General features: G+C 34.4%; 1 protein-coding gene across 1 annotated transcript in view; it reads right to left on the reverse strand.

Annotated features, from left to right (window-relative positions):
* Window positions 1–15,552: 15,552 nt before the first annotated feature.
* The window catches only part of LOC123552382 (complement factor B-like), a 28,814-nt gene continuing 20,885 nt past the window's right edge, over window positions 15,553–23,481 (reverse strand). The window contains exon 13 of the mRNA XM_045342013.2: window positions 15,553–17,872. Coding sequence (XP_045197948.2) covers window positions 17,665–17,872 — 208 coding nt within the window. The 3' untranslated portion in view covers window positions 15,553–17,664. The remainder of the gene's footprint in view (window positions 17,873–23,481) is intronic.

The following is a 23,481-nucleotide window of genomic DNA, read 5'->3' on the forward strand; positions in this document are numbered from 1 at the left end:
TGCCATTTAGCTATAATGTACATTACTTTTAAGCCATGGAGATGATCTAATCAGACCGTGAAACAATGATTCGCGACCGGCGAAATATAAGCAAGAAGATATTTGAAACAAACCCTTCAAAAATTTCTCCAATTCAAGTGCTGTGACTGGTGTTTGCGCTATGTCCAATATTTATATGTATTCAACGAACAAGTTAATACTCATTCAGAGGACGTACTGCTAAAATATCTCATTTTGCGCAGTCTTAAAACGCTTACTGAATTCATAAAGAATCATTACATTTGCATTTAAATGACGTATGTGACGGCTTTAATATCACAATAACCATATATTTAAGGTATCCGATCCACAAATAAGCAAGTCTATATAACAGTGCTATAAAAATATATCAAATATTGATGCCTTGTAAGCTCATATAATTTTGGTATCATTTGAAAGTGTATTGTCGATTGAAAAAGAAAATATAAGTTACATGGCAAAAATAAGTTACAAAATTTTCAAAGTCTTCAATGATAATTCAACAGAAATCCAGTTATTAGTGTAAGATTTGTCATTTCGCTGTCAAAAAAATTCTAATTCAGCAGACAAAACTATTTCAAATGATACCAAAAGAAACAAACATTGGGTCACTAGGCATCGAAATGTTACCTATTTGTGGATCGGATATCTTAAGCGGCCTGGTTTTATAACATGCATCTCTGTCATTGTATTTGCTCGGAATAGACTGTTAAAATGTCAGACCGGAATAGCGGTTATCTCCCTTTGCTTGTTTGTCTGTGAAATTAAAATCAAATTAGATTGTAAACTTATTTTCTTTAAATTCATACTCGAAGCTTAAGCATCCCAGGCATAAAATAAATTTATACATTTTCAAAAGTTGCTCTTAAAAAGGCAATAAATAGTTTTCAGAGCTACTCGGTCGGACTACTTGACTTTCAAAACCTCAAACTAAAATCTGTAACCATACGCCTGAAATAAAGATTAGCGATGTTAACATGAATATATGCGTCTCAATACAAACCATCAGCAATACATGTCTAATATGTAATTTTCATTTTGCAAGTCCAGGATTTTGTGTTCTCCCTGTTGCGAAATCTGATGACGAAAAATGCTCAATTTACCAATTTTCACTGAAATCGCTACGGAAAAGTCCCTGCAGATGATAGTACTATTAGTTACACTGCTTGTTGGTGGCACGCTATCGAGGAAATCCATATCGCCCGCCCGATATGGATTTTCGAGACAGCGTATATTCCGTATCCTGTCACCAACAAGCAGTGTAACGGTTTTATCTTGCTGACTACCCTTTACTTCCATGTTGTAATCGAAACATTTTGTAAATTAACAAAGCTACTTACAGAGCAGGCTGGAATCCTGCAATCATTTGTTTGGTCATCACGTTTTATTTATATATAGTTGATTAACACCAACCATAAAATGCACATTGAACTGTATTTTGACTGACTCACAAAACACAAAAGCTCATTTACACAGGTTATGAACTGGGTTTGATCAGAAACACGCAAAAATCTGTTCCATCCTTTCGAAAATCATCAGATTTCACGATGTCAGAAATGCCTTGAAACTTCGGCTTTCATCCCGTTTTCTGTTAAATCCTTTATTGAAAAAAAGTGAAATTTATTCAGTTTTCTTTCTTTTTGATATACCTAGAAATCCACCAAATTTACGTTAACGTGCCATTGGCATGCTTACTGCTGGTATGGTGACGAATGAGGTTGCTAGGGTTGTTGGCAGTTCTAGCCGTGCTATTCGAAACCTTAGGCAACGTTTTCAAGCAACAGATCGTACGGAAGATTACCACGTATTGGACCTCCGCGCATCAAGACGACTGGGCAAGACCACTATATCATGAACACACTTTTATGCAATCTTATCCAAACTGCCACTGCTACTGCTGCTAATAACCCTGATATACATTACAACCGAATATCTGACCAAACTGTACGCAATCAGCTGCGCGAGGGTGATCTACGTGGACGTCGTCCTTACGTTGGCTGTGTGATTTTAGGAACATTTTATACAGTCCATTATACCCAACAAGCTTATAATAGCCGCCGGTTTCTTTTTGCCACGCCGGTATTTGGCAAATTCAACCCATATTTATACGCGCTTTACAAAAATGAAAATTGCCTTAAATTGTTACATAAACCCACCTATTTTAAAGTTAGTATGTTTTGATATGATATCATAACTAGTTTTTTGTTAATCAGTACGAGAAAATTACATTTGCCATGGCAAAAGCGGTTTTGCCATGGCAAATCGGTCTTTTGCCATGGCAAAATGTGTTGCCATGGCAAAATAATTTTGCCATGGCAAGAAAATTCATGATTTTGCCATGGCAAAATTGCCATGGCAATTTTTTTTTTCATTTTTCTTAAAAAGTGATTTTAACTATTTCCAAACGAATGTATTGGTAGAAATATGTTGTTTCATATCGATAACTCAGTTTTTTTTATTTTGCCATGGCAAAAACTTGGCCATGGCAAGATTCTGCCATGGCAAAATTGCCATGGCCAGTTTTTGCCATGGCAAGTTTCTGCCATGGCAAAATTTTACCATGGTAAGTTTGCCATGGCAAGATTTTGCCATGGCAATTATTTTTTTTCAAATATTTTAAAGGAAGTTTGATAAATTTAGTGATTATGAAATACAATACTGGCAGAAACAGAGAAGATTTGATATTTCTTGGCACATTTAAAGCAGGAAGAACAGAATCTTGCTACATATATTGTTTCACCATTACTGGGATAAATGCTGATTGATTTTCAGCGGCAGGAAGTAGTTTTTTACTTCCTTGTTTTAATGAATGAGAATGTATGAAATGTATTTGTAATATTACATAACAATGACCGTGTGCCATATGTTTTTCTATTTAGAACAATACAAATATGACTTAAATTACAGAACATATCTATTCATCAAATAAGTAAGTTTCTTTCGTTTATGAAATACGATATTAGTTATTATCATAGTATCTTGGTATTTGATGTTATATATGACTCGAAAATTTTAGCAGGCTTGGATAATCTAAGCGCCGAACAAAAATAGAAAAAAAAATATCCCAACAAAAATGTTTAGCGCTTTAAAGTTTTTTTTTATATTCTTCATCTGCAATCTGGTACTTAAGCATTCAAGACACAATTGTGAATACAGCGATTTTTATTGACGAATAGGAAAAATATGTATCAGATTTTCCCTTGCACATATATTATATATAATTGTGTGAGTCTTCAAAATACAAGACAGTGGTTATATCGTATTTTTATTTAAGAAGAAACAGATATAATCTATAATGGATATAACAGACTAGTTTGGCTATATGGAAAGTAACAGATATTATAATTCACAATGTGTAGCAAAGCTGATTGTCAAGTAACTATCTACTTGCAAGGTACACTATATGTTATGAAATATAGCCATTTTTATTTATTAACATAATACGTCAGCAGTGTAATTTTCAAATAGAAAAGACCGATAAAACGTTTTCCGTATACAGTAGACACGTATTTTCAATATCTTAGTAATGCTAACTTAAAGTAAATAGCTTGTATTGCGTATATGATTTTTTGAAAAGTAGTACTACAAATATTTTACAACGGAAAACATTTTGTCCAAACGATTCTCAGGCGAAAATAGTAGACTACTAAATAGGCATTTATAGCCAAGTGTTATCTATGACGAATTTAAACTATCTTTACAAATCCTCGCGCGATATAGTGTAAACTTAATGAATCGGCGAGTCGAATGTTAAAATATTATCCAGAGGTATCTACATTCAATCAAACAAGAAGCTGCGTTTAAGTGGCAGGGGACAGTTTCGCATTTGGCCCGGGTACGTTTTTTAAATAAAATAGACATATGCACTTTACAGGCATATGCATGTATATTTCAACTGGTTATTTATGAGGTGTATAGAACTAAGGATTCCTGCTTACGAGTGATTATTGTGTAAAATAAATATGTGCATGTATCGATTTTCCTAGCTCCATGTAGACGGCCGGGTCTAAAACTTTACCTGATCTGCAGACTTGCTATAGGGACTGCATAATGCTAATCTGTTTTCGAAAAAAAACCCATTAATTTCATTTTATTGTAAAAAGCGTTAAAAGTAAGGTATCAAACTTACAATTCTTTTAATAAGTACTTGAAAATATTGTCTAATCGAATATGAAAAACAATTTTCTTCTCCGACGGACACGCCGTCGGGAACATTTGCTGAACTTTGCCATTTTTGGCTTAAAATATTAGCCGTAAAATGAGGAAAAGTGCTTATAAAATATTTATTTATGGGTAAATAACTGCAAATAAAAACTTGTTTTGATAGAAAGTGACAAAATCTGAAAACTTATGACAAAAAGACAACATCTGTTCGTCCGTCTGTATGTAATTTAGGATAAAAGCTGTATTTCCGTACTTTTCCGCACGGAAAAGTCCGTGGTTTTCACTTCCTAACGTGATCTCACAAAACTTACAAAGTGTCGCAGTTACAATACATATGTAGTTAAATGTCGAACTTGAAAATAAAATGTTCAGTTAACAAAGTTCAGCCTATGGTTTTATATCCAATAAATACTCCAATGGGGATCAATTCATTCAGTATTCAAAAATAACAATAATCATCTTAAAAAAAGCTATTTTTTATTTCTGTTGTTTCTTCGAATTTGAAAGTTTTTAATTTGACATTATCAAAGTGGCCGAATGGTCAATGCAACGGTAACATTTGATAGAAAGGGAGCGGGTAGCGGGGAGGGGTGTTTTACACTTACATTCTTTATCTGTTCTATTTTTTGCGGAATTCAAGTTTATCACAATTATTCTAAATCACGGATAATGACTTCTTTGCGCGGTACATTTTCGATATGAAAATGATCCAGCATGAAAACATAAAAAAAAAATAGAATTTTATATCAGGCATTTTCCTTCAGTGTGTAGTTATAGTCCTTGAGTTGATTCATATCTTACGAATTTAGATTTTTTGTAACTACGCTTTCATCCTTTTAAAAGGAAATGTCCATTAAAGTTCCAAATATATAGCATAACATATATTCTTATAGATTTTATGATACTAGATATCACGTGAAATGTTTATTTTTTTATTCACAAAACAGCTCCGCCACGTGATATATTTATCCGGTATATCACTTAAAATAGCAACCTCAGTGACATAGAGCCGCGACATGTCATTCAAGGCGGAAAAAAATGTATATAACAACTATTTAATGTTGTGGTAAAAATAGATATTATGAAAAAAATATGAACTTTTAAACGTAAGGAACAAGTTTTATATTTGTATGATGTGTGGAAAAAAACTGGAAATGCTTGTTCTTTTCTGACGAAAATAAGAATAAAGCAGACTTTTCAAGTAAGATATGTTTAATTAACACACATGTCTTTAATCAAAGTATACTGTATGATAAATTACTTGAATGAAATTATCTTTATAATGACAAAACAATTCGTAATATGATGATAATTTTATGTAGGTTTTCTTATGGTTGAGAGTTCTTTTGCCACACGTAAAGAGCGCATGCCCGTTAAAATCAAAACATCCGCCCGTTAGCATAGTTACCAATTACTTGTGTAAAATCATCTATACCAAATTTTAGGTTGATGCAAGACTTCCAGTTGTGAAACATAAGTGATCGATCTAGGCCATTATAACTCTCCGGTTTAAAGGAAAACGTATCTCATGCGTTGTACATCTCCAGCGCATGATATCTGAACTCAAGGGCACGCCATCTTATCTCGAGAGCATGACATTTTACCTCGAGCGCGAGACATTTTACTTCGATGGCATCTTATGTCTCATTTCGAGATGTGAACATCTTTCATTATACCTATTTTTTGTCTACAATGATTAAATCCCATTACCCGAGAACTAAATATTTTGACTATCGAAAACTTTCAACCTTTATAACACGTGACTAAGCGAAAGTGACCGTTAGGTCATGTGACCGCACTGATATTTAGAATCTCATATAAGGGCAATTAACTGCTTCATGGCTATATACCAATAAAAGAAATTGCTCTTTGTTACATAAAAAATTCAGCTACTTCAGAACAATTTTGTTAAAGTTTTAGATGTTCACTCTGACGTAGACCTATTTTCCACAACATATCCATACATTTGCTTCGAGAAAACGAAAAGAAAAAGGGATGTTGAATACCTGTAGTATGCAGTGAAATGTAAGTCAACTGAAGTCAGGCACCCTCATTTCGCTGCATTTCAGAAAGCGGTCCGCAAAATAAGCACTCTCATTTCAAGTAAACAGCTCGAAATCATGCAATACTAGCATGAAAAGTGTACTATTTTATGTAAAATTCATTTCACAACTGAATGCCCATTTGGCCCCTGATTTACGCGCAAATGTGCGAAAAACGGAAAATCGAGGATCTATTTATCAGGAACTTCTTTCGACTACTTCACGGAAGCACATTATTGTACGAATAACTGCTATATAACCTCATCGTTTAGCCAAATGATTGCCTCCCTTGTACACATAATTATAGTAGTGACGTCACTATTTAGTGTGTACACAGGCAATAACCGCGCTAAAGATAAAACTGTTAAATTAAATTAATTAAAAACATTTTAAAACATCTTGTACAAAAGTTTGTTCGGTATAATAAAACAAATACTATATGGCAGCGTATGTGACACTGGTATTGTCAACCTCGAAACAGAATGTCACCACGCGGCATTCGCATCGGTTGACATTCTGCCCTCGGGTTGACAAATTCAATTTCACGCACGCTGCTGTATGATATTTATATACGAGTGTCGACATCTATCTCGACAGTATGACATTATATTTTGAGCGCAAGACATCTTAGTTCAATCGCACAACATCCCATCATGAGAGCATGACATTTTAACGCCAGCACTCGACATGTTAATTCGAACGCACGAAATCACGTCTCGATCACTTTACACCTTATATCTACTGAAAATGTATGATATATGCGTTATAGAAAGGCCTTGCCACCGAGGGATCACACTCGAATATGTTGATAGACAACCAATGGCAAACTGATTGATATGCAAGAAGTGTAAACTGCACCGATCTTGAAACGCCTGTGCCTTTGCACAAATGAGACTTTAATCTGTCCATGAAGTATTCCTGTGTACCAGTGAAGCTGTGGAAAACGAATGATTTCCTGCCAAGTGATCATGGGTTCTAATTCTGTGTTGAAATTTTAGTAAATGTCATAAGGCGACTATCGAGCTGAAGATCATGTGTTGTCCTCATTGCACTATTTCAAATACCGAGCAGGGTGCCTTGATATTTTGCATATCTTTAGTTTCTTGGCATTACCTCCTAGTATCACATTATCATTCTACATTTCCAAACTGATCCCTTAGTCATCTACACTCACCCCACAAATCAATTTCTGTTTCCCTTAAAATTACTTCTTTACTATATTTTAGATTCCTGTATCATTATTAATAATAACAATATTATCATTATTCATTCATTCCTTTCCCCACCTTTACCCAATCCCTACCACATGCCTCAAATGCACGACATTACCATCCCGTATCATTTAAGTGGAAACTTTAACATCTCCCTGTCACAAACACTCTCCCTATTTCAAAATAATTTCACCTTTTTCTTGCGTGACCCTCTATCAAAACAGCCAACTATAAAGGCAAGGTGAGCAAGGTCCTCGTCTTTCAATATGTACAAGGAAGTAAAATTAGATAATTATACATGTTAAGACTGCTGTCTTCAGAAAGTATACATGTAATAGAATGTATAACTTCCATTGGGCTAAAGATAATACCACATTATTTTACTATTGAAGATCCAAGCCTATTACATAATTGATTATAAATACATGTCTTAGTTTTCAGTAGGCATTGTCGACATTAAAAGTTCATATTACGATATATATCTGTGTACAAATTCTTGCAACATTTAATGTCAAAAGTGCAACTTCTAGTGGCAGATGATTTTGCGGCAAAACGTTTGCTAACGGTGGATGCAACATTTAATTTCATTCTTGCGACGTTTAACTGTACTTGCGACACTTAACGCTAGTGCGAAAGTAAATAGTGCTAAAGTAAGTTAGCGTATGTTTTGGGCCGTATGTTAAATGCAGGATACGTCAGTTCCTCAGTGAAAAATCATATAGATGTGGGACCGCTGCTTTGTGGAAAATACATATTTCTATTCTATAAATTGACGTAAATACACATGTTCTGATACCTGTAAAAATAAATATGGTCATTATATGACCTTCACATTCGTTATATAGCACATTTTAACACGCCCCGATTTATTTCTATACTAAACAAAGAAGACTGAAACTGTTTATTATTATTCAAAAACACATACAGATTGTACGTCAGAATCATTACGCCAAGCGTAACGTCATAACGGTGCACTGTTAAAAAAAATCACATGGAGCATGCAAATATTTAGAGAATATCTTGAAAAATGTAGACAGAAATCTTTAATAACTTGCTAAACTCAAAAGTATAATATCTCAAATTTCTCGCCATGTGTGGCTGCGTTTCTTTAATGAAGCGCCGTTGAACGTGTTTATCATGATGATGATGATAATAATGATGATGATGATAATAATAATAATAATAATAATAATGATAATAATAATAACAACTTGGTCATGCCTAAAAACCAACTTAAATATTAATGATTCCCAGCAGAACGTGTAGGACATAGCTCGATTTGTAAACTAGAGGTTTCCCTTGCCATTCATAAACAACAATTTAAGAGCTCTATCTCTCCGCAAAAATAGTCTCTGTGTTTAAGTACTGTCATTTAATAATAATTTCATATAAATACAACTAAAATTGCACCGATGCACTTAAAATTCGCTTGCCTGACACGTTAAACTTCCGAACAAATGCTAGCTATCTGCCATCGATAGGTATCCCTGAATTAAATGTACGACAGTGACGTAATAATAATGTGGGGTCACTGACGGCGACAAGAACGATATTAAAAGCCGGTGGGTGACTTTCTACGGGTATTGCAAAATGCTCATTTAGTAACATAGCATATGTTGCACAAAACTATCTGATACAAATTTTTTCTTTTCGTTATTATAAATTGATGTATTCACAATCATTTCCAGAAAGCTTAAAGACACTGATTCTGGTATGCCTGGTATGTGGCCTATGGAGATGATAAGGTCTGCGTATTGGCGATAAGGGCCAATACACAAGTCAGGACCATTGGTAGACTTGCTTCTGTTTATCATAATAAGCTACTGTTTAGCTACTGTGCAGTAAATAAATTGCAGGTGATATTTCTCACCTTTATAGCAAATCAGTTCTCACCTTTATAACGAGTTTAGAAAGCTTGATTGAATTAGGACTAAATAAACAAAGTGATAAGATACAACAGTGTTTTATCATATTTTTAATAAAGTAAGTTTTTTAACAATTACATCTCATTATTGCTGTTTTTTATTATCAAAAATATAAAAAATGCGCTCCGGCACATAGCTTTTAGAAGTAATAAATTATTGTGTATTTTGAACAATGATATATCTTTATTGCTGGATTTTATTATACATAAAAGAAAGTTAACATTATTTAGACAACACAAGAGGAATTAAGCATTTTTAATATATAACATCCTTCTGTCTATATACCTTCTCTATCTATTAAAAATGCAACTGAACGCTTCTTTAATTTCTAATAAAATCCAGCAATTATCTTTTTTTTTCGTTTTTATTTTGTTACTTTTTATTAAAAGATCATAATCATTGAATAAACAAACTTGTAATTTCTCTTATTAAGTTTTGAATAATCATTTTATAGTGAGAAATGCTTTGCTATAAGAGTTACAATTTAATTGGCCAGGACATTACTCAACATGACTGAGCAATCAAAATTAGTATCTTATCAATTAAAATAATTTTGTGTACATGCTGAAAAAAGACTAAAAAAACACCAGCATTTCAATAATAAAATGCAAAACACAGGAAATAACCAATTTACCTGTAGGCAATAAAATTTATGATTCTCTGACAATAATTACGCTACATTTCAAGTCTACAGGGGTTTTATGGACCCTTATCAGACTGGACCAGACAGGATCTTGTATATTGGGGATTAAAAAGTCTGGTATTTGGGGGGGGGTCACTTATATAGGAGATTTTCTTTGCCTTTAAGTACCTCAATGTTCGCAATTAAATTTAGATAAAGATTGACAGAAAACTTTAAAGCGCTAAACCTTTCTATTCGGATTTCTTTTCATTTCTTGCGCGGCTTAGATTATCCAAGCCTAAAAAAATCCTCGAGTCACATATAACATCAAAGATTAAGATACTGTGATAATAATTAATATCGTATTTCATATTAAACGAAAGAAACTTACTTTTTATATATGTAAATCGAGAAATATATGTATTGTTCTAAACAGAAAAAATATATGTCATATGATTACCGTTATATGATATTACAATTACATTTCATCAATTTTTATTCATTAAAACAAGGAAGTAAAAAAACTGAAAATCAATCAGCATTTATCCCAGTAATGGTGAAACAACCTATGTAGCAATATTCTGTGCTTGCTGATTTAAATGTGCCAACACAAGAAATCTAAAATCTTCTCTGTTCCTGTCAGTACTGTATTTCATGATCACTAAAATTATCAAACTTCCTTTAAAATATTTGAGAAAATAAATTAATTGCCATGGCAAAATCTTGCCATGGCAAACTTACCATGGTAAAATTTTGCCATGGCAGAATCTTGCCATGGCAAAGTTGCCATGGCAGAAACTTGCCATGGCAAAATTGCCATGGCAGAACCTTGCCATGGCAAAATTGCCATGGCAGAATCTTGCCATGGCAAAATTGCCATGGCCAGTTTTTGCCATGGCAAAATAAAAAAAAACTGAGTTATCGATATGAAACAACATATTTCTACCAATACATTCGTTTGGAAATAGTTAAAATCACTTTTTAAGAAAAATGAAAAAAATTTGCCATGGCAATTTTGCCATGGCAAAATCATGAATTTTCTTGCCATGGCAAAATTATTTTGCCATGGCAACACATTTTGCCATGGCAAAAGACCGATTTGCCATGGCAAAACCGCTTTTGCCATGGCAAATGTAATTTTCTCGTACTGATTAACAAAAAACTAGTAATGATATCATATCAAAACATACTAACTTTAAAATAGGTGGGTTAATGTAACAATTTAAGGCAATTTTCATTTTTGTAAAGCGCGTATAAATATGGACTGAATTTGCCAAATACCGGCGTGGCAAAAAGAAACCGGCGGCTATTTTATGAAAATTTGCGCAACAAATTATTTCCAGGAAGTCATCTAGTTCATGGTAGGTGTTGTTCATTTCTGCATTATACTTAATTTTCATTAAAATTACAGTGCCTTTTGGATCTTAATGTCTGGCGGAACGTTTTCTAGCAATAAAAGAAACTTGGATATACATGTATATTAGGAGGACTTGAAACAGGTAAGATGACTTAAATTTCTGACAAGGTTAGCTTTTTATTAAAAGCTGGTCACCGGTCCGTTTATTTTGCTAATGTTACTAACATGACCTGTGAAGTGCGTATAATATATTGGTATACTGGTATACTACTTAGCAGTTATACAAAAAGGATACAACTTTCATTTAGAAAGTGTTTCTTTGTGTTTATATTTTGCAATGCTGGTTCCCTGCTTGTCAATACATATGCAATAGCTCGCATAGAAGGCAAGGTAAAAAAGGGATTCGAAAGCTTCTGACTTTTTCGTCGTTTAAAACAAAAATCCTTTCGTAGTACCGACACGTCGATGCGAGCTTGAATATAATAAAAATAATCATTATTCATCTCCTCAAACATGCAGTAAAATTATAAATTAGATATATTTCATGTCGCCCCCGTTTTGCTGTCTTGATTTTATGTATTAAGCAGTAACCTTTTTTGCACTGTATTCTATTCTTCTGTTGTCTTTTAAGGCCTCCATCCTCCTCCTATTATTTTGCTTTGTGATGCATTGTTTTAATGAGGCACCTTTATAAAATAAAGTATTTTATTGGCTCGTCTTTTCTTAACTTTCTGATAGTAGAGCGTTTCTAATTACCCTTTCGTCGGTGTCTGTGTCGGCGTCGGTATCTGTGTCGGCGTCCGTGTCACACAAAAAAAATGCATATTAGCAGGTTTCTCTATAACTCCTAGGGCAAATGCTTTCAAACATCCTGTATGTATATGGTATCATTTGATCACCTCACAAGATAAGATACTTAAATCTTTTTAACTAGGAAAATTTAGTTAAAGTTTTCCATTTAAGCTGATTTCCCAAAACGTACTAGTCTAAAAGCTTTTAAACTTCACACATGTCTTTGGCATTGTGTGATGACCTGTCAAGACAAATATATATCTAAGGACTTGCCTCTATTAAATGATTAAGATTATGTTATCATAGGCTGGAAAAGCCATGCAGATACATAATTTTATATGATGCTCCCCCAAAATGTTTCTCGGGATTGAGGAGAGAAATGTCATATAGTTGCCGCGTTGTCTGTACGTCCTGAATTCTTTACAAATCGCAGTAAAAGTTTTCAGGGGATTTTACTTAAGCTTACAAAAATATTTCACTATGAAGTAAATCTGCGTATGCCCGTTGTCAGCAAACGAATGTTTCATGTCCGGTTTTGAAGTTACGTACCTTTGAAATTTTACAGAATGATGTATATTGCGCAATACTAATTTAAGTCTTCTCAGGATAACTCCTCCTACAACTTTCAAGGGAGCTAATCTAAACTTAAAGGAAAATGTCATTATTACGTGAACTTCCGCTTTATTTCAATACATGAATTTATCATTAACGGTTTAGGTGTTATGACCATTTGACATTTTACAGAATGCTATATATTGCCAAATGTCTATACAAACCTTATCCGGATAATTTCTTTTACATTTGTAAAGGGATCTGGTCCAAACTTGAGATACATGTACATCACTATGGAGTGGGAAGTGAACTTGCCTATTGTCAAAACATGAATGCACCGTTATGACCATTTGAGCTTTTACAGAATGCTGTATATTTCGCATACTTAATATAAAAAAATGGAAACTCCGCAGGTCGCCAATCTCAACAAAAATAAAAATGTCGCAGGCACAGTTTGATTGCGTCTGTTCGTGGATGGTAGTGGAAATGCATGCTACCGTCCGCGCCAATTATCAGCGTGTTGAGCAGAACACACTATTTTCACGTGTTACAAGTTCTAGACATCCGCAGATGTGTTCATACGGCGGTGTATATGGAACCTTCAATGATACACTAGATAAGCCTTGTCTAAATATTTAATCTTACAGTTTTTCTAGGAATCTGGCCCATATCGTTATGAAATGGACTTGTGCATATGATAAGGACATGCATATGCCTTGCTAGGTTTGGAAGTTATACTCACTTGAACTTTTACAGGATACTGTACACTGTCCAATGATATATCATGGAATCTGCAAGATCCTATGGAAGCATAGAATGAAACCAAACAAAATAATAGCAGACTCGGTTTGACCTTTTTCAACATTTAGGTAACGTTTTTGTATGTACGCTTATTTCTCAGTAATCACTTGTGGGATTGGAGTTAGTCTTCACACATTTGTTCATTGTGATAACCTCACAATGTGCAGATTCTATAATTCAATAACCACTTTTTTTTTAATGGATTGGATTGAAACAAAACACACCTTTTCACTGTGACATTATGACATGAAATACGCAAGTCCCATATCTCTGTTCTGCAGATTCACACAGTTGTGCCTCTTTTTTGATTAAGCACATTTTTAGGTTCTGCTGCATCAATAAAGACAGGGGCTGAAAGTTTTATGATTCAAACCTGTTGCCGCTTTTGTACTTGCGTATGTCTACGTTTTCACTTTTTTAATGTTTTCTGAGTGACAATGCTTTTGAAAAGTCGGGCGTTGCTGACCTCCGACAGCTCTTGTTGTGATATACAATGCTTTTATTTTGAGGGGGCGGGGTGTGCGCTCTAAATGCACGTGTCTATTCTTAGGAGATCTGTGGGCTTTTTTGTTGTTATAAAGTAGATAACCATGTAGATAAACATTCTATCCAAGTAAGAAATAAAGTAGCCCGTGTTTCGTAAATAGTGAACATAACATTCCTTTTACAATCAGAAATTTATCTTTTGTTTTATATTTAAGCTGTTTTATGCCTGCGATATATTTATAATAAATTTTAGATTTTTTTAAGAATGTCTATTTATGTAGCAATATTATTAGGTGATATATTAAGATGGGATAAATAAGAGTAAAACTATCTGAAAGCATGATAATCGTAAAAATGAACTTTACATTCTTCCAGGTGTCTGATATGGTTTTCGGATGATAACTTGTGAATGAAAAGAATTGGAGCTACTGCCTTGCTACCCTTGCATGGTCATAAGAGGCGATTTATACCGATAACTTGCTTTTGCTGTTTCACTGTGATTCCATCAAAATTCTTGACCGAAGTTCGAATGACTGTTGGCAAATAGACAGACCGTACGTATAGGACAACCTATGGACCGGCGATTTATGCAAGTACGTAGTCCTATAGTAATATTTATTATTTCATAAGCCTTTGAAGAACGGTTAGCAGGTACTGAAAACAAAACTGATTTATATGAACGTAGAACACTCGATATGTACATTGAAGCTTGTTTAAGTTGTGTTACCATTTAAATATAGAAGTATTAAAACTAAGGACATAAATTTAATTATGTTTTTTACAGCTAGAAATCTTACTGTATTTTTTGTCTCGATAGGGATATAGAAGATAAATATCATTCTACCACAGTGTGCCCATCGTACAAGAGCATCAGAAAACATTTATTATATACATATTTAATGATGTCAAAACTATGGCTTGTATTTCACAAAGAAATATGAACAGGCAGAAAAAAGTCCATTATGTACCTATTGTATTGTATGCATTATCTAATAGCGGACATAAAAAACTTCACTCAGTTCTATTCTAGCATCGATAAACATTGAAAAAGATTTCGTTCGATAACAAAAAAAAAATGTGGAAGTGTGTAATAAAGAGGTCATTACAAAACTAGATAGATCTGGGATTTTGTACTCGGCTCTGATGGATTTTGCAAGATCGGATCACACTCCGCGTTATCGCGCCTCTTGCACAAGAGATCCAATCTGGCAAAATCCACTCAGGTCGAGCTGCTATCATAATAACCATATTTATGTAAAATCGTATTATTATCATGGGCCAAATATTTTGATCGGAGAAGGTTCACGTTTATCCAATAATGGCCTAAAATCTGATAGTCTCTAAATAGAGTAAATTCTGACGTACCACTTTCCCCAAACTCTAATTCTTTATATAATAAAAATAAAGACCTTGACTTTGATCAAAACTGGTGTTATAAGTTGTTTAGATTTTTATTGCTTGAAATCATAAATATCTGCGGGGGACTAAATTATCGTGGTTGAGTCAATGGCGTATTTTGTTGCATATGTTGTGAGTAAACTACGTCCATTGTGGTATGATCAGAAAATAAAGTACAACACAATATTTTATAAGTTTTATTTTATATACATAGGCCGTTTTATGGCCTTCTTATTAATAGCAATCACCTTTTATTTTTCAATGTCAATTACAGATTGTCAAACGGATATTTCTTGACTCCCTGTGTGTTGTTGTACAATGAATTGTCGAAAGAAGGTCACGTGACATCTTGAGATTTCAATGTATTTTTTCCGAGGACAGGTTTGCCGATTTCCTAGGTTTTAATTGAAATCTAGCTTCACATTTTTTACATTTCTTTAGTCAACTCCATCCGACGTCTGTTTCAACAATTATTTGTATAGTATTGCAAATTTTACTGAGACGGCTTATCAATTTAAGAGATGCTTTGCTTAGATTCATGTTTTGAAAAAAAGAAATACTTAAAGACGCTCGCTAGAGTTTCGTAATTTTTGTCTCAATAATAGATTTTGATGAAATGTTCTGTATTAAAAGATCATGTTATAATGTATTGAAAAATGAAATAAAATACTTAGTCACCAACTTTGTTTCAATTTAATTTGCCCCTAGATATGGTGCTATTTTTAACATTTTTCAAGAATTTTATACTCCTTAAATATATTTCAGTAAAGTACAATAACCTGCATACATTTGATATCTAAGCATTTTTATAACGGAAAACAATATATCTATTTGAAACATGCTCAGAGAAATCAAAAGAACATGATTTTGTAAAGAAAGGAGTACTTGTTCAGCAGACCCAGGGGCTATTTTTGCATATTTTTGTCAATTTTAAGTTGGTACTTCTGCTATTTTATCGAGTTTCACATAAAAGAATTTAATCAAACTCTGCACATACCTTTGGTTATGTCTACCTTATCTAAAACAAAAAGAAAATTGATAGGTCACCATATTAGATTTCGCTTAAATCAAATTACAACGAGGTGGGTTGTGGCGGGCATTTATACAATGCAGGTTGGTACGAAATACGTAATCAATTTTTATTTCAAACTAGGGCATATATTCAGTCAAACTCTTGACAGTATTCTGTATTTGTCCACAGCTTAAAGCAGATCAAATGGCCCAAGGTCGCTCACCTTAGGAACATTTGAAATAAACTCGCTGAAAGTGTGATTGTAGAAACTTTTTTTTTCTGGATTTCTATAGGACATCCTTTACCTTTAACATATTGATCTTAAAAGCAATAGGTGTTATCCACTCCATTTAGCATATCATCCCACTAAGTTTGAAGAGTACAGGTTAAAGGCTTCTCGACAAATGCCACGGAAACTCTTTCAGTGTTTGAGCAAATGACTTAGAGATATATATCAAGTTATCAAACGGCAGATTTCTTAATAAGCGGATTTTAACGTGTTTCTGAAGTATTTTGATTTCATAGAACGATGTAAGTTTCCGCCTTTCTCCGAAAAAAGACTTATAGTTTACGAATACGGATGTATGGTATGGGTACGGTACGGGATTAGAAACAGTTGTGACTCAATGCAGAGTTGGAGCGCCGGTATAAATTACAGACTCCAGTATATGCCGGATTGAAGCAGTTTGAACTAAAAGTACTTGTAACCATGGTGATACTAACCCTAACCTCTAGTCAGTTTATCATACATATTATACACTAAATGCGTGCGAACATGCAATAATTTGCGCATTTGTCTCGTACGCGATATTAGATAATCACTTCCGGGCATGCGCAGCTAGAAGACCGCTCCAACTCTGCAGTGAGCTACATCGATTAGAAACAAAACCAAATTTGCACGGTGTTGGGGTAAATATTGACCCGTCCGAAAAAACTATCGCGAGCGCCTTTAAAACAATCGGTTAACGAAAGGTTATTTTGAGCTTGCCTGAAATTCTAATTAACGGAAAAGCTGTCGGATGGTAATGCTCTTAACATTTAATTTTACTGACCGCAAATATTTTCCTTGGCACATGGAATAAAGTTATTTTGTTGTTCTTTTTTTCTGAAATTGCAAATCATACTGGCTACCAGTCAGAATGACGAAACAAATTATTTACAGATGTGACAACGAAATTGTTGTGTACTATATCAGGTAGAAATATAGAGTGTTGCAAACGCTATGTACACACTGAATATTCTTTTTTTTTTCAATATATACGCCCTGTCACGTACATGTCCAATTTATTTATCTAATTCTTCAACCCGATTACACCCGTCCAAGATGGACGCCACCCATTCGCTGACTGTCGGGTGCAAGAGATTTAAGAAGATACTAAATTGGTATCTCGTGTCGCAATTCCTGGTGTTTAGTGCGAGCCCTAGGCTGTAGTATCTCTTATTTGGCAACTGTACCATGTAAGGTCCACCGACGTCACCCATGCAGGAGGAACTGTAAAAAGAAAGAATTATTTCAGTATCGACTTTTTTAACTTCGTAACAGAGGAACCATAGAATTTAAGATAACGAGCCCGTAATGACATTCGGCAGTTTCCGTGCGATTACGTTTTCTCCGTATCCTACTTCGGCATTCTTCGGCGGTCATGGATTTCCGTACTGTCGGGGAATGACGAAATCGCTTACTGAGAATACGATATCAAACGTAATTAAACGGAGATTGCCGATTGTTATTACCGTACCACTAACTTAAGTAGTGTTAAACTGTAATATTACAAGAACTACTTTCCATTTATTTGTCAACACCGATCCCTGTCCTTAATAGATCGGCTATACACTTGTAGTTATAAACCAGGTTTTCGTATAAACCAGTTATTAGATTTGGGTATGTCATCGGGCGGGTGTCAAACTTGGTTTCCGCACAAAAACTTTAGTTTGGAACAAGCTATAGACACTAGACTTGGCCTGTAGATAGATGATGAGACAAAGCTTGGAATTGCATTTGGGGTAATTTGGGTCAAGGTCAAGGTCGCTGTTGCTAAAAAAAGAAAAACTGGTTTCCGCAAAATAAGTTTTCAGTGATGTATTGAAATTAAACTCGGCCTATAGGTAGCTTATAGAAAAACCAAGGTTGGAATTGTATATGGGGGTAATTGGGGTCAAGTTCAAGGTCAGGATAACTTACTTAATCTTCACACTCAGAAAATTCCACGGTTGCGCAGTGGACTAGAGCGTTGGGCTAAACGCTACATAGAGACCGTACCATAGCTCTTCGCATTCTTCGATTTTTCAAAAAAAGTGGTTTTTACAAGAGCACCGGTTACGATTAAAAATGTAAACAACGTTACTGACTCTGTCTATAAATTATTTGAATGAATGAATGATCGTCGATCTTAGTCATAATACTGATTGACAGTGAATGCTAATGACTCAATTTGTTGCAGAAAGGTATTTAGTTTGTAACTGTAATTTCCTATCAATTGATATCCTCTCAAAACTGGTAAAATAACTGCTTATATTTGGACAAAGCCCACTGTCTTTACCATTCGCCAGCTGCTAAAAAGGCAAATATATAAGATTCAGTGTAAGATATCTTTCACTGGTACTACCAGTTAGTAAGTTCATACTCTAAAAAACACGTCAGAGAAATTTGGGCAGTTTTGACCGATTAAAACGTTTGCAGCATTAATTAGATTATATTTTTTCTTTACACGAAGATTTACGTTAGGTAACAGAGCGAATACGCCGATAATCCGGAGTAGGCCAATTATGTGTTATTGTAATAAAACTGTTCCAGTTCACGTAATGTAATAGGTGCCCTTAAATTGCCTAGCTATAGCTACTGCTGTTATAGGGAAGTGGTAGAGTGTCTGCCTTAGGTGAGAGGTCCTGGGTTCGAGTTCCAGTTAGAGCTTAACAATTTTCATTCTGCTACAGCATCTTTTTGCTATTAAAGGACTGTTCCAGTTGTTCTATATTTTTAGCACACAGTATCATGGATCATTATTTAGAAATCCAGATCACAGTTGAATGTTAAATCAAATGCACCCAAGTAGAAAATATTTGCTACATTATGTCCCTTTGATGTTTCTGCTCTCCAGGTTCAAGAAGAGTTACATTTCCTTGATCACAAAATTTTCTTTTACATGAAAATATTAAATGCACATAACTCTACGCTTCTGGTTAAAATATTGTCAGTATATCTATTTTTGAGAAATATATGTACATTTGTCTTCATTTCAAAGCTTTTTAACTTCATACCTATGATTTGAAAAACTTAGGTACTATCTCTACTGAGCGGCTACATTATAGTCAATGGGACGGAAGGACGTCGGTTCAAAACCTACTGAGATCAAAAAAAAATATTTCTTTCTTTTTTTTTCTTCTTTTTTGTTTGGTCAAGGTCAATGTCACAGTTACTAAAATAGATTTTTCTCTAAAAATATTTTGTTTCTCAGTGTGATCATCAAAAAGATGGTTTCTGCTTTATAATTTCAGTTTGGACTTACTAACTGTCACCAAACTTTGTATACAGTAAGCTTACCTAAAAATTAGCTTTGAATGATATTTTGGGTCACTGTTACTAAAAATAGAATAATGGTTTCCACTCATTATCTTTAGTTTAGGTACACTTATTGGCAGTATACTTGGTGTGTAGATAGCTTTTATCAAAAACAAAAGGTCGGGATTGTATTTGAGGTCGCTAGGATCAGGCTCAAGGTCAATGTAGCTAAAAATAGAACAAGAGGGCCATGAAGGCCCTGTATCGCTCACCTGACCTACTGGCCTAAAGATCCTCAAGATTAACATTATGACCAAGTTTCATTAAGATATGGTCATAAATGTGGCCTCTAAAGTTTTAACTAGCTTTTCTTTTGATTTGACCCGGTGGCCTAGTTTTTTACCCCATATGACCCAGATTCAAACTTCACCTAAAGATCATCAAGATTATCATTCTAAGTTTCATGAAAATACAGTCATAAATATGGCCTCTAGACTGTTAACAAGCTTTTCCTTTGATTTGACCCGGTGACCTAAATTTTGACCCCGCATGACCAAGATTCGAACTTGACCTAAAGATCATCAGGATTAACATTCTGACTCAAGTTTCATGAAGATACAGTCAATGTGGCCTTTAGAGTGTTAACAAGCTTTTCCTTTGATTTGATCTTGTGACTTAGTCTTTTACCCAACCTGCCCTAGATTTGAACATGAACTACACATCATCAAGATTAACATTCTGACCAAGTTTCATTAAGATATGGTCATACATGTGGCCTCTACAGAGTTAACTAGCTTTTCCTTTAATTTGACCAGGCGACCTAGTTTTTGACCCTACGCAACCCAGATTCAAACTGGACTTTCTGATTATCAAGATTAATATTCTTAATAAGTATCATTAAGATATGGTTATAAATGTGGCCTCTAAAGTGTTAACTAGCTTTTCCTTTGATTTGACCCAGTGTCTTAGTTTTTTACCACACATAACCCAGATTCCAACTTGATCTAAAGATCATCAGGATTAACATTCTGACTAAGTTTCAGGAAGATAAAGAGTATAAATATGGCCTCTATACTGTTAACAAGCTTTTCCTTTGATTTGACTCGGTGGCCTAGATTTTAACCCCGCACAATCCAGATTCAAACTTGATCTAAAAATCATCAAAGTTAACATTCTGACCAAGTTTCATGAAGATCCAGTCATAATTGTGGCCTCTAGAGTGTTAACAAGCTTTTCATTTGATTTGACCTAGTGACCTAGTTTTTTACCCCACCAGACCTAGATTTGAACATGAACTATAGATCATCAAGATTAATATTCTGACTTAGTTTCATTAAGATAAGGTCATACATGTAGCCTCTGCAGTGTTAACAAGCTTTTCCTTTTATTTGACCTGGTGACCTAGTTTTTAATTCCAGATGACCCAATATCAAACTGGACTTGGAGATCAGTAAGATTAATATTCTGACCAGGATTCATGAAGATACAATTATAAATGTGGCCTCTACAGTGTTAACAAGCTTTTCCTTTGATTTGATTCGGTGACATAGATTTTGACTCCGCACAATCCGGATTCAAACTTGACCTTAAGATCATCAAGGTTAACATTCTGAACAAGTTTCATGAAGATCCAGTCATAATTGTGGCCTCTAGAGTATTAACAAGCTTTTCATTTGATTTGACCTAGTGACCTAGTTTTGTACCCCACCTGACCTAGATTTGAACACGAACTATAAATCATCAAGATTAATATTCTGACTTAGTTTCATTAAGATAAGTTCATACATGTGGCCTCTGCAGTGTTAACAAGCTTTTCCTTTTATTTGACCTGGTGACCTAGTTTTTAATTCCAGATGACTCAATATCAAACTGGACCTGGAGATCCGTAAGATTAACATTCTGACCAGGATTCATGAAGATACAATTATAATTGTGGCCTCTACAGTGTTAACAAGCTTTTCGTTTGATTTGACCTGGTGACCTAGTTTTTCAACCCAGATGACCCAGTATCAAACTCGTCTAAGATTTAAGTGTGTTAACAGTCAAATTAGTGACGACGACGGACGGACGACGGACACATGGCGATCACAAAAGCTCACCTTTGAGCACTTCGTGCTCAGGTGAGCTAAAAATTGGAGCAAAAATCTTAAGTATAAACAAGTATTATTTTATTTGACCTAGTGACCTAGTTTTTGACCCCAGATGACCCATATTCGAACTTGACATAGCCTTCATCAAGGCTATCATTCTGACTTAATTTCATGAAGATCAATTAAAAAAATACAGCCCCTATCGCATACACAAGTTTTTTCCTTGATTTGACCTGGTGACCTAGTTTTTGAACCCAGATGACCCATATTCGAACTTTACCTAGATTTCATCAAGGTTATCATTCTGACAAAAAATGTTGAGAATCAGTTGATAAAAAATACAGTCACTATCGCATACACGAGGTTTTTCTTTGATTTTACCTAGTGACCTACTTTTTGACCCAAAATGACCCATATTCGAATTCTATCTAGACTTCATCAGGGCAATCATTCTGACTTAATTTCAGGAAGATCAACTGAAAAATACAGCCTCTATCGCATACACAAGGTTTTCTTTTGATTTGATCTAGCGACCTACCTTTTCACCCCACATGACCCATTTTCAAACTCGGCCTAAATTTTATTTAGATTATCCTTCTGACTTAATTTGAGGAAGATCAGTTGAAAAATACAGCCTCTATCGCATACGCAAGGTTTTCATTTAATTTCACCTAGTGACCTAGTTTTTGACCCCAGATAACCCATTTTCGAACTCGGCCTAGATTTCATCAAGATGATTATTCTGACCAAAATCCATGAAGATTAATTGAAAAATACAGCCTCTATCGCATACACAATGTTTTTTCTTTGATTTGACCTAGTTTTTGACCCATATGACCCATTTTCGAACTCGGCCTAGATTTTATCAAGGTAATCATTCTTACCAAAATTCATGAAGATTAATTGAAAAATACAGCCTCTATCGCATACACAATGTTTTTCTTTGATTTGACCTAGTGACCTAGTTTTTGACCCCAGATAATCCATTTTCAAACTCAGCCTACATTTTATCCCGGTTATTATTATGACCAAATTTTATGAAGATCAGTTGAAATTACAACCTCTATCACATACACAAGGTTTTTCTTTGATTTGACTTAATGACCTAGTTTATCTCTCCAGATGACCGATTTTCGAACTCGGCCTAGATTTTATCAAGGTAATCATTCTGACCGAATTTCAGTTGAAAAATACAGCCTCTATCGCATACACAATCTAAATGTTGACAGACAGAAGACAGACGCTGGACATCGAGTGATCTCAAAAACTCATCAGGTGAGCTCAAAATGGGGTCATATTTGAAATAAAAGATAGATTTTTGTGCTTTGGAAAGGAAGGGTTTCGGTTCAAATCTCACTGAGATCAAAATATTTATTTCTTTTTTCTTGTGACAAAATGGTCATTGTAATGCCATTGGGTAACTAAAAATAGAAAAATATGGTCATTGTTATACATGTAATAAAACAATATATGTTTAATAGAATATGACCATTTTTAAAGAACCTGTTGGCA

Source organism: Mercenaria mercenaria, chromosome 15 (assembly GCF_021730395.1).
Source record: "Mercenaria mercenaria strain notata chromosome 15, MADL_Memer_1, whole genome shotgun sequence".
Lineage (NCBI taxonomy): Eukaryota > Metazoa > Mollusca > Bivalvia > Venerida > Veneridae > Mercenaria > Mercenaria mercenaria.